Genomic DNA, 14,673 nt, shown 5'->3' with positions numbered 1-14,673 from the left:
AAGGCTTATTCTCACTTACCCTGCAGGTCAGTTTCTTTGCCATGTGCACAATCTCACCATTATTATCCATTACTTCATAGCTCCCACTCTCACTCGAGTTCTCGGAGGAATCATCTCCACCATCCAAGCGTTCTGGAACCACACCACTAACCCGCATCACTTCCACATGGAGCCGACCAGCAACCTGGATTTAAGGAAGTACACAGAGAAATCTTTCACTATGTCACATATCTGCCGCAGATTCTATCAGATCATTTGGCAAGTGATGATTTCCTGGCATTTCAACAAATTGCAGTCAAAATGGTGCAGAGTATAAACAGCAAGATGCAGTCACTTTCATCTTTTACCTAAAACATGGAAATGCTGAACTTTAATTGCTTAAAGAATCTAGGCAGTTTCAGAAATGCTTTCTTTATGCCAACTCTCACCTCCCCCTGCTGGCTGATGATGGGAACAGCATACTGAAGCTTCACATCGTGGTAAAGGCACTCCAAGAAGACATTCGCTACACCAATCAGGTTATGGTTTTCCTGGGCCTCGTAGAAAGGGTCCCCGTGTTTACTGAGAATTTTATTGTACTGAAACAGGGTTAAAAAAAGTAACAAAAATTACCATTACAATAAAGAAGGAAGTTCCTTTTACTTTGGAAGGGAAGGAGTGAAACAGGAATTTCAGGCAATACATTCAGATGCTACATAATGGCAACTATGTGCTTTCTGTATTTTGTTCCTAAAAGTACATCACCAACCCCCCACCCCACCCACGAGTGAATGAGTTTATCCAGTGAATAGATGAGCCACACAGAATAGCAAGGTCTCGAGTTCAGTGCATGGTCTGTGCTGAATTAGCTGATCTTAGCGAAGGACAGTAGCACCAGTGATAGGATTGGCACCAATAACCCTAGCAAGAAGAAAAAATGAAAACTTGCATTTATATAGCACTCTTTACAACCTCAGGACTTGTCAAAGCGCTTTACAGCCAATTAATTACTTTTGTATTGTAGTCACTGTTGTAACGTAGGAAACACAGCAGCCAATTTTTTGCACAGCAAGTTCCCACAAATAGCAATGTGATAATGACCAGATAATCTATTTTAGTGATGTTGGTTGAGAGATAAATTTTGGCCAGGACACCGGGGAGAAATCCCCTGCCTTTCTTTGAAATAGTGCCATGGGACCTTTTACATTCAGCTGATAGGGAAGACGGGGCCTCGGGTTTAATGTCTCATCTGAAAGACAGCACCTCTGATAGTGCAGCACTCCCTCAGTACTATACCGGTGTATCAGCCTAGATTTTGTGCTCAAGTCTCTGGAGTGAGACTTTAACCCACAACCTTCTGACTCAGAAGGCTCCAAATTGATATCATGTGATGCCTACTGAAAGTCATGGGGACTTCTGGTGAGGACAGTACTGGGCTCAGGTGCCTTGCCACCGTTCCAACAGTCAGGTAGCCTTCCAACACCAACTTTTGTAGCTCATACGTGAACTATGGCAAGTTATTGAGGTGGAGAGGGGGCGGGCACTTGCTGCTCATGGCACCACACGGCACCTTCAGGAGAGGATGGGAGGCAAGAAACACTGGTACAGAAATAAAAACCTGCAGAACTGATTCTTGCCAGTGAAATAAAAAACTGCTTTACAAAGTCACAAGGAAGCTAAGGAGACATCAGAGCCATTACTGGCCAAAGCAAGCTCACGCTCCAGTGAGAAGAAGCATTTTATTTGGTACAAAGAGAATCAAAACATCCCCTGCAGCAAATTCATCCTCATATTTTCAAACTGATGTTGAACATCTGCTCAACAAAAACGACCATTGAAGGTGGAGGGATGGGTTGCTTTCAACAGGGGCATCCATACATACTTGGTTCTGAACTGATCCATACAAACTAGTGTGCATACTGAAGGCTTTGATTAGAACAATAGATTTTGAAATAAAATACAGAAGTCAATGGTTAGAAACTGTTCCACAGTCCTGTGGTTGTGGACTCTCACTGCCCATCACTCAAAACTACTGCTGACCTTATTTTAAGATTCTCTTTTTTGGGCACACCATGAGGTGGAATACATTGTGTGGGACAGAGTTTTACTTTACCATTCTTATGCTATATCAAGCAGGACCTGCCAGATGGCGTAGCATAGAGGAGAATCAGAATCAGTCATGGACAAGTCTGCAATTCACTTAGCTGCCATTGCAGCTACCAGGCGTCAAAAACACATGAAAAGGGTGGGTAAAGACCATCTGGTCCATCAGGATAACCTGCCTCTCTGTTCAGTGTCTTCCTCAGCACCTTGGCTAAGATCAGAAACTCACCGGTGTGGGGAATTCATGAGTAAAAATTCCAAGTCTATCACTGCACATTGTAGCATGCATGTACGCCACAATGCCCTACATAGCCACTCATTGTTGTTCACACCGATAGGCAAATATCAACAGACTATATTAAGCAATGGTAGACATAACAATGACCACATGGAATTCTCCCTCACAAACAGTACTGTACCAAAGTATTCCTTGTACTCACATATTCGACCATATCTTTCTCCTTCCAATCCTGATAGAGATCTCTCATGTCAATCAGTTTGTTCTCCAGCTTCTCAATGGCCCAGACTTGGGTACCTTTTCCCTTGCGTCGTACTTGAATAGCTGGCTCGCTCACAATTGCCCCTCTCTGTTATCATAAACAGCAAATTCAAAACTGCTTACAATGCATAGAATATAGCATAAAGGGCTTAGACACAATAAACACTGAATGCTGCAAATCTGAAACAAAAACAAAAACTTCTGGAAGGTCCGTCAGCATTTATAAAGAGAAAATGTGGGTTAATCTTTTGGGTTTGGACCCATTGTCAGAGCTCACAAAGAGTTAGAGCCAAAATATTAACCTGTCTTTGTCTCATTCCATCATTTTTGTATCAGAAAGAAAAGAGAAGTGGCCAAAACATGTGGAGTGCAAAAAAGAAAAACTAAAAGAAGGGAAACATTGACAGAGAAGGATAACAGCACAGCAAGGTGTAAGTACATAACTGCCTTATGCAAGGACATCACAAAGAGACTACTGTTGATGCATCTCTCCATGTGTGCAACCCAACAGTGGACATAATGGAGATATTCCTCAGAAAATGTAGAGATAAAAATCCTAATAAAACATTTTTTTTTGAACAAGCTACTTTACTAAATGGTCTAGCAGTGCTCACCTACTGAAACTGAGGGAAAATTGCAGATGTGAGGAGCACGAGAAAGGAAGAACAAACTTTCACATCCTCAAAGTGTCTCAAAGTGCTTCACACTCAATGAATTACTTTTGAAATGTAGACACTGTTGTTTTGTAGGGAAAGTGAGGTTCCATAAACAACAATAAGCTAATGTCCAGCTAAGCTGTTGTACTGGTTTTGGTTGATGGGGGAGGGGTGTTGCCCAGGACACCAATTTACAAACTCATCTTTCCAAAAATTGAATTATTCTTGACAGCTAAACACTTTCCACTTATTTGAAAGAACATGGAAAACTAGGAGTGCAGACACAAAGATCTTTAAAGATGGGAGTGCAGAGAGATTGAACAAAAAACACAGAATTGATACTGGATTTGTACAGGACATTGGTTAAGCCACATACGGTTTTGCCTGCCGTTCTGGGCACTCCATTATAGAAAGAATATTAGAGCCATGGGGTGGTTACAGCAAATATTGGCCAATATGATACTAGGTTCAAAAAATTGTGCATTTTTGTTTTAAATAAAGGTTTGAGAGGGGTGGGAAATTCTGAAAGGTTTTGAGCAGGTAAATATTGAAAAGATTGTCTTGATTAGTTGGCAAATCAGTAACAAAGGGACACAGACTCAAGAATACCACTGGAAGAACGAGATGGGAAAGTTAGAAGAATTTCTTTTCAGAGGGTTAGTGGAGCATTGAGTGGTTTACCCCAAGTGGCTACAGAAGCAGAGACTACAACATCAATTAAAAGTGAACTGGCATAGGCACAATAGGCTGAATGGCCTCCTTCTGTGCTATAATCTCTATAACTCCATGTGATGTATCAATAATGCTTTTTGAAATAAGATAACTGAAGCATTCTGTAACAAAAAGTTCTTAAGTTGGGTTGGAAATGCAAGATCCATGAATGGACCCAAGATTCCTCTTTTCATGTAAGAGGAGAAAGCTTGTGTTTTCGTAATGAATGACCCAATAACAGAATTGCAGGAATGTGCTTCTTTGAAACATAAAGCTTCTGATTGTGATTTTGTTAGCGGTTGATTAAAATCATCCAAAAGCCACAATATACTGGTTAGCAATAATACTAGCTATCTGTTACAAAGAACAACCTCAACTAAAATCCTGAAGGTGCACCTGAAAGTTAACATGATGGGCTTCCTATGAGGGGCAGCAGACAAAATTCCTCACATTTTGATTACTGTTGCTTCCCTGTGTATAGGTTTTTATTTTTCCTTGGGACGTGGGTGGCCTTGGTATAGCTCTCATGATTGCCCATCCCTAGTTCCCAAGGTGGTGACAGTGAGCATTCTTGAACCATGCCGTGGCAATCATTGCACAACCGAGTGACATGTTAGGCTACTTCGGGGGCACCAACAGTCGACCACATAGTGCGGGACTGAAGCCATGTGTAGGTTAGACAGGGTAGGGGTGGCAGGTTCCCTTCCCTAGAGGATGTAAGTGAACCAGTTGGGTTTTTAACGACAATCCAAAACAGAACATGGTGGGGTCAGATCAGCGTCAAAATGGACGAGAGGTCGAGGCCTGACTCATATTACCCCATGCCAAATTGGAGGCAAATACAGATTGTTTTCAGTAGCAAATGTCACGGAGCGGCTGCAGGGCATTCTGGAGGGGGAGCGTGGACAGCCAGTAGTCGTGGTCCATATTGGTACCAATGACATGGGTAAAAAAAAGGGATGAGGTCCTGCAAGGTGAATTTAAGGAGTTAGGAGATAAATTAAAAAGCAGGACTTCAAAAGGTAGTGATCTCAGGATTACTACCAGTGCCACGTACTAGTGAGTATAGGAACAGGAGAATAGACAAGATCAATGCGTGGCTGCAGGGATGGTGTAGGAGGGAGGGATTTAGATTCCTGGGACATTGGGACCGGTTCTGGGGAAGGTGGGACCTGTACAAGCGGGACGGGTTACGCCCGAGCAGGACCGGGACCAATGTCCTCACGGGGGTGTTTGCTAGTGTTGTTGGGGAAGATTTAAACTAGAGTGGCAGGGGGATGGGAACCTGAGCGGGGAGTCAGAAGGGAGTAAAGTTGAGAGCAGCAAGAGAGGGGAAGACACAGGGAAAATTTAAAATACAAATAGTACAAACAGTTGTTCAAGAACAAGTGAGAGGGAAAAGCATAGAGCAGCAGAAAGAAAGTGTACTTTAGGCACGACAGATAAAATAAAAACTAGAAGGCATAAGGCAATTTTTTTTTTTATTATTCGTTCTCGGGATGTGGGCGTCGCTGGCGAGGCCAGCATTTATTGCCCATCCCTAATTGCCCTCGAGAAGGTGGTGGTGAGCCGCCTTCTTGAACCGCTGCAGTCCGTGTGGTGACGGTTCTCCCACAGTGCTGTTAGGAAGGGAGTTCCAGGATTTTGAACCAGCGACAATGAAGGAACGGCGATATATTTCCAAGTCGGGATGGTGTGTGACTTGGAGGGGAACGTGCAGGTGGTGGTGTTCCCATGTGCCTGCTGCTCTTGTCCTTCTAGGTGGTAGAGGTCGCGGGTTTGGGAGGTGCTGTCGAAGAAGCCTTGGCGAGTTGCTGCAGTGCATCCTGTGGATGGTACACACTGCAGCCACAGTGCGCCGGTGGTGAAGGGAGTGAATGTTTAGTGTGGTGGATGGGGTGCCAATCAAGCGGGCTGCTTTATCTTGGATGGTGTCGAGCTTCTTGAGTGTTGTTGGAGCTGCACTCATCCAAGCAAGTGGAGAGTATTCCATCACACTCCTGACTTGTGCCTTGTAGATGGTGGAAAGGCTTTGGGGAGTCAGGAGGTGAGTCACTCGCCGCAGAATACCCAGCCTGACCTGCTCTCGTAGCCACAGTATTTATATGGCTGGTCCAGTTAAGTTTCTGGTCAATGGTGACCCCCAGGATGTTGATGGTGGGGGATTCGGTGATGGTAATGCCGTTGAATGTCAGGGGGAGGTGGTTAGACTCTCTCTTATTGGAGATGGTCATTGCCTGGCACTTATCTGGCGCGAATGTTACTTGCCACTTATGAGCCCAAGCCTGGATGTTGTCCAGGTCTTGCTGCATGCGGGCTCGGACTGCTTCATTATTTGAGGGGTTGCGAATGGAACTGAACACTGTGCAATCATCAGCGAACATCCCCATTTCTGACCTTATGATGGAGGGAAGGTCATTGATGAAGCAGCTGAAGATGGTTGGGCCTAGGACACTGCCCTGAGGAACTCCTGCAGCAATGTCGTGGGGCTGAGATGATTGGCCTCCAACAACCACTACCATCTTCCTTTGTGCTAGGTATGACTCCAGCCACTGGAGAGTTTTCCCCCTGATTCCCATTGACTTCAATTTTACTAGGTCTCCTTGGTGCCACACTCAGTCAAATGCTGCCTTGATGTCAAGGGCAGTCACTCTCACCTCACCTCTGGAATTCAGCTCTTTTGTCCATGTTTGGACCAACGCTGTAATGAGGTCTGGAGCCGAGTGGTCCTGGCGGAACCCAAACTGAGCATCGGTGAGCAGGTTATTGGTGAGTAAGTGCCGCTTGATAGCACTGTCGATGACACCTTCCATCACTTTGCTGATGATTGAGAGTAGACTGATGGGGCGGTAATTGGCCGGATTGGATTTGTCCTGCTTTTTGTGGACAGGACATACCTGGGCAATTTTCCACATTGTCGGGTAGATGCCAGTGTTGTAGCTGCACTGGAACAGCTTGGCTAGAGGCGCAGCTAGTTCTGGAGCACAAGTGTTCAGCACTACAGCTGGGATGTTGTCGGGGCCCATAGCCTTTGCTGTATCAAAGCTGAAGGTAAGGCTAGGGTGTGTGGCCCAACTAAGAGTTCTATATACAAATGCACGGAGTATAAGGAATAAATTAAATGAACTACAGGTTCAAATTCAAATTGGAGGGTATGACATGATAGCTATTACTGAGACATGGCTGCAGGATGGTCAGGATTGGGAACTAAATATACCAGGTTATAAAGTCTACAGGAGAGATAGGGAAAATGGAAGAGGGGGAAGAGTAGCCTTAATGATTAGAGATGAAATCACTTCAATGATAAAGGGGGATATAACGAGAGGTAAGCAGCCAACAGAGATCTTATGGGTTGAATTGAGAAATAGGAAAGGATCTAAGACTATAGTGGGAGTTGTATATAGGAGCCCGGCAGCAGCTCTGAAGTGCTGGATTGTATAAATGCAGAGATTAGGCAAGCGTGTAAGAAAGGAATAGTGGTCTTAATGGGGGACTTTAACCTTCACATAGATTGGGAAAAGCAGACTAGCAACTGTCAAGAAAGGTAGCGAATTTCTTGAGTGTGTCCGGGATAGTTTTCTACAGCAATATTCCGAGAGGCAACAAGGGGGCAAGCCATACTAGATTTAATAATGAGTAATGAACCAGATTTAGTTAACAGCTTAACTGCGTGAACATCTATCCAATAGTGATCATAACATGATAGAGTTCAATGTAGTGTTTGAAAGGGTAAAAAGTGAATCAGCTGCTAAGATTCTAGACTTGGGCAAGGCCGACTTCAATGGGATGAGACAGAGACTGTCCACGGTAAACTGGGCAAATCTGTTAATGGGTAAAACGACTGATCAGTGGGAAATGTTTAAAGAAACATTTAACGTGATACAGAATCGGTTTATACCCCTGAGGGGCAAGAACTCTACTTGCCAAAAAAAATCAGCCATGGACAACTAAAGAGGTAAGGGACTGTATAAGGCATAAGGAAAGGGCATACAAAAAGGCAAAAAATGGAAAAGATACAAAGATCAACAAAGGGCCACAAAACAGATAGTAAGAGCTACAAAAAGAGAGTATGAAAAGAAACTCGCAAGGGATATCAAAACCAATACGAAGAACTTTTATAGTTATATTAGGAAAAAAAGGGTGGTCAGGAGCAGTGTTGGCCCCTTAAAAAATGAAAGTGGGGATACTGTCATTGACAATGGGGAAATGGCGGATATGTTGAACAATTACTTTGCGTCAGTATTTACAGTCGAAAAAGAGGATAGCATCCCAAGAAAACTTATATTGAATCGGGGACAGGGATTCGATAAAATTAACATAAGTAAAGCAACAGTAATGAAGAAAATAATAGCACTAAGGAGTGACAAATCCCCAGGACCAGATGGTTTCCATCCCAGGGTTTTAAAGGAAGTAGGGGAGCACATTGCAGATGCCCTAAGTATAATCTTTCAAAGTTCTCTAGATTCAGGAACTGTCCCTCTAGATTGGAAAATTGCACATATCACTCCGCTTTTTAAGAAAGGAGAGAGAGGGAAACCGGGGAATTATAGACCAGTTAGTCTAACATCTGTTGTGGGGAAAATGCTGGAGTCTATAATTAAGGATAGGGTGACTGAACACCTCGAGAATTTTCAGTTAATCAGAGAGAGCCAGCATGGATTTGTGAAAGGTCGGTCATGCCTGACAAACCTGATTGAATTTTTTTGAAGAGGTGACTAAAGTAGTGGACAGGGGAATGTCAATGGATGTTATTTATATGGACTTCCAGAAGGCATTTGATAACGTCCTGCATAAGAGACTGTTAGCTTCGATAGAAGCCCATGGAATCGAGGGAAAAGTACGGACTTGGTTAGGAAGCTGGCTGAGCGAAAGGCGACAGAGAGTAGGGATAATGGGTAGGTACTCACATTGGCAGGATGTGACTAGTGGAGTCCCGCAGGGATCTGTCTTGGGGCCTCAATTATTCACAATATTTATTAACGACTTAGATGAAGGCATAGAAAGTCTCATATCTAAGTTTGCCGATGACACAAAGATTGGGGAGATGAAAACATAAAATTACAAAGCGATATTGATAGATTAGGTGAATGGGCAAAACTGTGGCAAATGGAATTCAATGTAGACAAATGTGAGGTCATCCACTTTGGATCAAAAAAGGATACAACAGGGTACTTTCTAAATGGTAAAAAGTTAAAAACAGTGGATGTCCAAAGGGACTTAGGGGTTCAGGTACATAGATCATTGAAGTGTCATGAACAGGTGCAGAAAATAATCAAGAAGGCTAATGGAATGTTGGCCTTTATATCTAGAGGACTAGAGTACAAGTGGGCAGAAGTTATGCTGCAGCTATACAAAACCCTGGTTAGACCGCACCTGGAGTACTGAGAGCAGTTCTGGGCACCGCACCTTCGGAAGGACGTATTGGCCTTGGAGGGAGTGCAGCGTAGGTTTACTAGAATGATACCTGAACTTCAAGAGTTAAGTTACGAGGAGAGATTACACAAATTGGGGTTGTATTCTCTAGAGTTTCGAAGGTTAAGGGGTGATCTGATCGAAGTTTATAAGATATTAAGGGGAACGGATAGGGTGGATAGAGAGAAACTATTTCCGCTGGTTGGGGATTTTAGGAGTAGGGGGCAGAGTCTAAAAATTAGAGCCAGACCTTTCAGGAGCGAGATTAGAAAACATTTCTACACACAAAGGGTGGTAAAAGTTTGGAACTCTCTTCCGCAAACGGTAATTGATACTAGCTCAATTGCTAAATTTAAATGTGAGATAGATAGCTTTTTGGCAACCAAAGGTATTAAGGGATATGGGCCAAAGGCAGGTATATGGAGTTAGATCACAGATCAGCCATGATCTTATCAAATGGCAGAGCAGGCACGAGGGGCTGAATGGCCTACTCCTGTTCCTATGTTCCTAAGTCTGGATTTCAGTGCCTGAATTAGTGTCTATCTGCTAGTGAGATACAGTGTTCTTGGGAGAGCAGCTTCTGACATTCACAGCTTTCTACAGGGAATTCTTGTTGATTTACAAGATGAGTTTAACAAACCAGTTACCCCAACAATGATTTACAGACAAAAATAAATGTTGACTGTCATAAAACAATCAAGACTTCAAGCCATGCCCAAGACTATACAGCAAGAGCCGGCCTACCTTCCTGTTAGCACTGAGATTTGCTGCTGGGATTTGCAGCGTGACTTGGTAATCCGTCTGCTTCTTCATCTCTTCTGCCAGGAAGTTTGCTTCTCTCACCAGAGCATTGGCTCTCACTATTTGCTCTCTCAACTTCGCCAGACTATGACGGAACAGCTGATCTCTGCAACAGGAAAAAAAATACACAGAAAATATGAAGCAACGTCCCTCCTTTCCCACTAAAGTTTACTGATTATAGATGATGGAAAATGCCTGCAGCTGGTGCTTTTATTTACTAATGTATCACCACTTCTTGCACTTACATAGAAGATACATTGCACTTGAGACTTTCCACTGCATGTAATAAACCAGCACTTCAATGTGAAAATATTAAGTAAAAATGCTCCTCTGAAACGTTTATTAAGCAGCAAGATATTAATTCTGGAACAGTTTCCTTGTAATTTTTAAAAATCCTTTCACATTGAAACTCAATTGGGTTGTGTGTGTAAGTGCTTTCCCCAGAGAGGGAACATTGGGCAATAAGTTAACCCTCCACTAGCCAACTACGCAGCACTAGCAGATGTTGGCCGAAGGTTGCTTGCCAGTCCTCTCTGTCTGGGAGCTGTGCATTAAGGGAAAGCTTACAGAATGGAATGAGGAGGGCCAAGGGAAATTATATTTAAACGTTTTTACATAAAAATGTAGCTCAACCAGATCTGTCCTACGACACAGGCCAGGAGCAGGAGGAGATGTGATGTCAAGGGCTTAGCAATTCCAAATTTAGCTGATGGAACCAAATTAAGTACGGGAAGGTAGAATTAACATTCGATGCAGTGTGCCTACAAACTAGTGCATTCTCAAACACTGCAAAATTGTCCACTGGAAAAGGCAAATATTTATTGTTTTAAATGCCCAGGAATTTAATTTGTTAACACTAAAAATCATACACAAATTGTTACTTCAGATCTGATTACTGTGAAGCTCAGTTTAATTAATAGATCAATATTAGGATTTCCATTGGTTCAACAAATATTATTTGCAGGGAAATGTTACCCCTTTAATCCATAAATGCTGGACCAAGTGGGCTGCACAGCTTAATGTCCATTTCACGCTCTCACCCGAGGTAAAGCAGCATACACAGCTCAATAAGGCATAAATTCCCACTTCTTATTTGAACATTCGTACCTCTCTTCAGACCAAAGTTTCACTTTTTGTTGTGCAGTTTGTGAGGTAAATGACAATCTCTCGATGCTATGCCGGTGCGGCCTGTCTGATGACAGCTGTTGGCGAAGGAGCTCCAGCTCGCGCTCGTACATTAACCTTTGCTCTTCAAGTGCATTATGTTTCTCCTCCAGGTACTGCTTCTCAAGAATCTGCACGACATTCTGAACCGGGTCTGAAAAATCAGACAGACAAAGCATTTAAAGATAATTTGCATCAAATAAAGTGATCTGTTTTTGGTACACTATAGCTGTCAGCATTTTAACGGGTGCAAGCACAACTTGGAAACACAAGGTAAAGATCATCTCAATGCAAGGTCTTCATAAATATACAGTCGCCAGACCCAGTCATCAGATTTGCAATAAGTATAGCAGCAATTTTTATTTTACAGCTTCCAGAAGAAACATGGATATTCATTTTAAAATATTTAATTCAGGGTGTCAGCAGTGGCCCAGTGGTAGCACTCTCGCCTCTGAACCAGGACATTGTGGGTTCAAGTCCCACTCCAGAGGCTGGAGCACAAAATCTAGGCTAACACTTCAGTGCAGTGCTGAGGGAGTGCTGCACTGTTGGAGGTGCTGTTTTTCCGATGAGATATTAAACCGAGGCCCCGTCTACCTTCTCAGGTGGACATACAAGATCCCATCGCACTATTTCGAAGAAGAACAGGGGAGTTCTCCCCAGTGTCCTGGCCAATATTTATCCCTCAACCAACATCACGAAAACAGATTATCTGGTCAGTGTGTGTAAATTGGCTGTCACGTTTCTTACATTGCAACAGTGTCTACACTTCAAAAATACTTCATTGGCTGCAAAGCGCTCTGGGGAATCCTGAGGTCGTGAAAGGCGCTATATAAATACAAGTCTGTCTTTCTTTCTCATCAAGGTGAGAGATGTTAGCAGGAGGAAATGGAGCGCTTGTCATTTAAGACAACCAAGCCTAGATTTTCCAGTTGAGAGTAAGCCTGACTGGAAGCGTGGCAGTGTGAGAATTACACCCATGTTTGTTCATTGACCCTGTGTGTATATCTGGGTGAGCCTAACTTTAGTGTTGTGAGCAAGCTGCAGAAATAGAAAACACCTATGATTGGGAGCCCATCCATTGGTGGGTGGGAACTCATATGATGCAGCAACTGCTTAAAGGGATGGGCATGATTACTTCCCATGAAACTTCAGAAACCTGTGGCAGAAAACAATGTCTGGACGGAATACCAGAGGCCAGAGAGTAGCCCATTTCTCAGATGGACCCTTGGAGATGTTCCTTGAGCAAGTGAGGTGGAGGGCGGCCCTCTTCAGCAGTGAGTGCTGCAAGCCTGCAAAAAGAGCAGCTCAAGGGGAACAGAAAGTGATCTTATCATCATTACACTTCTGGAGGTTCAGAGTTGGCCCCAGAATCTGCCGCTCACCGTTAGTGCTGAGAGCTTTCATCATGACTTCCATCTGTGCAAACTCATAATTATAGTCTGGTTCTGACGAAGCTTCGCTCGCCGTCTCCACATCCTGCTCTGTGGCACCTTCTCGATTTGCCTCATTCTCGTACTCTTTTAATTTGTCTCTCCTCTTCCTCATAGGTAGATTAATTCTATTCATAAAAAAAATTGTTCAAAAAAATTAATTTTTGACTTCACTGATGCAACATATTTATGTTGCGGCACTTCCAATATTTCGCGAACAAGGAAACCCAAATCTGGATTCTGCTAGAACTTTTTCTTCTTTCATTTGTGGTAAACTTGTACTTACCAAAGTCTGTTACAGAACACTTTATCACCCAACATTAACGTCAAGCAGTCCCAGGTCAGTTACAGAATAGTTTGCCTCCCTTTATGCTGCCTTGACAACGTGCCTCAACACCAACCCTTGCTGCACCACCGTGAATGATTCCATTTCAAACAGCAGCCATCTTTATAGCTTGAGTGAGATTGCTGAATTATGGTCAGTTTAATGATGTGCACCTATGTCCAATATGAAATGAGTTGAGAATGCCTGAACTTATTTCACATTGGACCCCTGCAGCAGGTGGACAGGGTAGGCCACATCTGACCAATCTAGTTGAAATTTTTGAAAATTTCAACAAGATGGATAAGAGTGTGTCTATGCATATTGTCTATATGGACTTCCGGAAGGCATCTGAAAAGGTTCCGGACAAGAGATTATTACCAGAAATGAGAACACACTGGGCTGGAGGCGACCTTGGAACATGGGTTGGTAATTGGTTAGGAGGTAGGAGACAGGGATATGGGTAACAACTTGCATTTATTAAGCACCTTTAATGAAGCAAAACGTCCCAAGGAGCGATTATCAAACAAAATTTGACACCGAGCCACATAGAAATATTAGGACAGGCGACCAAAAGCTTGGAGGAGGAGAGAGAGAGATAGGGAGGTGGAGGGGTTTAGAGAGGGAATTCCAGAGCTTAGGGCCTCGGCAGCTGAAGGCACAGCCACCAACGGTGAATGAAAGAAAAGCGGGGATGCGCAAGAGGCAAGAATTGGAGGAGCGCAGAGAGCTCGGAGGGTTGTAGGACTGGAGGAGGTTACAGAGATAGGGAGGGGCGAGGCCATGGAGGGATTTGAAAACAAGGCTGAGAAGTTTTAAAATTGAAGCGTTGCCAAATCGGGAGCCAATGTAGGTCAGCAAGGGTGATGGGTGAACGGGACTTGGTGGGAGTTAGGATACAGGCAGCAGAGTTTTGGATGAGCTCAAGTTTACGGAGGGTGCAAGGCAGGAGGCCGTCCAGGAGAGCATTGGAATAGTCGAGTCTAGAGGTAACAAAGGCATGGATGAGGGTTTCAGCAGCAGATGAGCTAAGACGGGGCAGAGATGGGTGATATCATGGAAGTGGAAGTAGGCGGTTTTGATGATAGAGAGGATATGGGGTCAGAAACTCAGCTCAGGGTCAAATGGGATGCCAAGATTGTGAACAGTCTGGTTCAGCCTCAGACAGTGGCCTGGGAGAGGAAAGGAGTTGATGGCTAGGGAACGGAGTTTGTGGCAGGGACCGAAGACAATGGCTTTGGTCTTCCCAATATTTAATTGGAGGAAATTTCTGCTCATCCAATACCGAATGTCAGATAAGCAATGTGACAAATTAGAGGCAGTGGAGGGGTCGAGAGAGGTGATGGTGATGTGGAGCTGGGTGTTGTCAACGTACATGTGGAATCTGAGGTTGTGTTTTCAGATGATGTCGCCGAGAGGCAGCATGTAGATGAGAAATAGGATGGGGTCAAGGATAGATCCTTGGAGGACTCCAGAGGTAACGGTGCGGGAGTGGGATGAGAAGTCATTTTAGGTGATTCTTTGGTTGCGACTGGATAGGTAGAAATGGAACCAGGTGAGGGCAGTCCACCCAGCTGGACAATGGAGGAGAGA

General features: G+C 43.8%; 1 protein-coding gene and 1 long non-coding RNA gene across 6 annotated transcripts in view; one reads left to right on the top strand and one right to left on the bottom strand.

Moving 5' to 3' along the window:
* kif13a (kinesin family member 13A) overlaps positions 1 to 14,673 on the bottom strand; it is a 268,194-nt gene that overhangs the window by 60,503 nt on the left and 193,018 nt on the right. For all 4 annotated transcript variants that reach the window (XM_068001653.1, XM_068001655.1, XM_068001654.1 and 1 more), the window contains exons 16-21: positions 12,711 to 12,886; positions 11,269 to 11,479; positions 10,105 to 10,267; positions 2,523 to 2,669; positions 429 to 578; positions 20 to 184 (exon numbers count right to left, since the gene is read on the bottom strand). In XM_068001653.1, the coding sequence (XP_067857754.1) occupies positions 20 to 184; positions 429 to 578; positions 2,523 to 2,669; positions 10,105 to 10,267; positions 11,269 to 11,479; positions 12,711 to 12,886 (1,012 nt within the window). The remainder of the gene's footprint in view (positions 1 to 19; positions 185 to 428; positions 579 to 2,522; positions 2,670 to 10,104; positions 10,268 to 11,268; positions 11,480 to 12,710; positions 12,887 to 14,673) is intronic.
* The window catches only part of LOC137336405 (uncharacterized), a 38,631-nt gene that overhangs the window by 10,391 nt on the left and 13,567 nt on the right, over positions 1 to 14,673 (top strand). For both annotated transcript variants that reach the window (XR_010966592.1, XR_010966593.1), the window contains exon 3: positions 2,918 to 3,012. This is a non-coding gene — a long non-coding RNA (uncharacterized lncRNA). The remainder of the gene's footprint in view (positions 1 to 2,917; positions 3,013 to 14,673) is intronic.

Source organism: Heptranchias perlo, chromosome 2, assembly GCF_035084215.1.
Source record: "Heptranchias perlo isolate sHepPer1 chromosome 2, sHepPer1.hap1, whole genome shotgun sequence".
In the NCBI taxonomy this organism is placed as follows: Eukaryota; Metazoa; Chordata; class Chondrichthyes; order Hexanchiformes; family Hexanchidae; genus Heptranchias; species Heptranchias perlo.
This window is presented reverse-complemented; position numbering and strand designations above follow the sequence as displayed.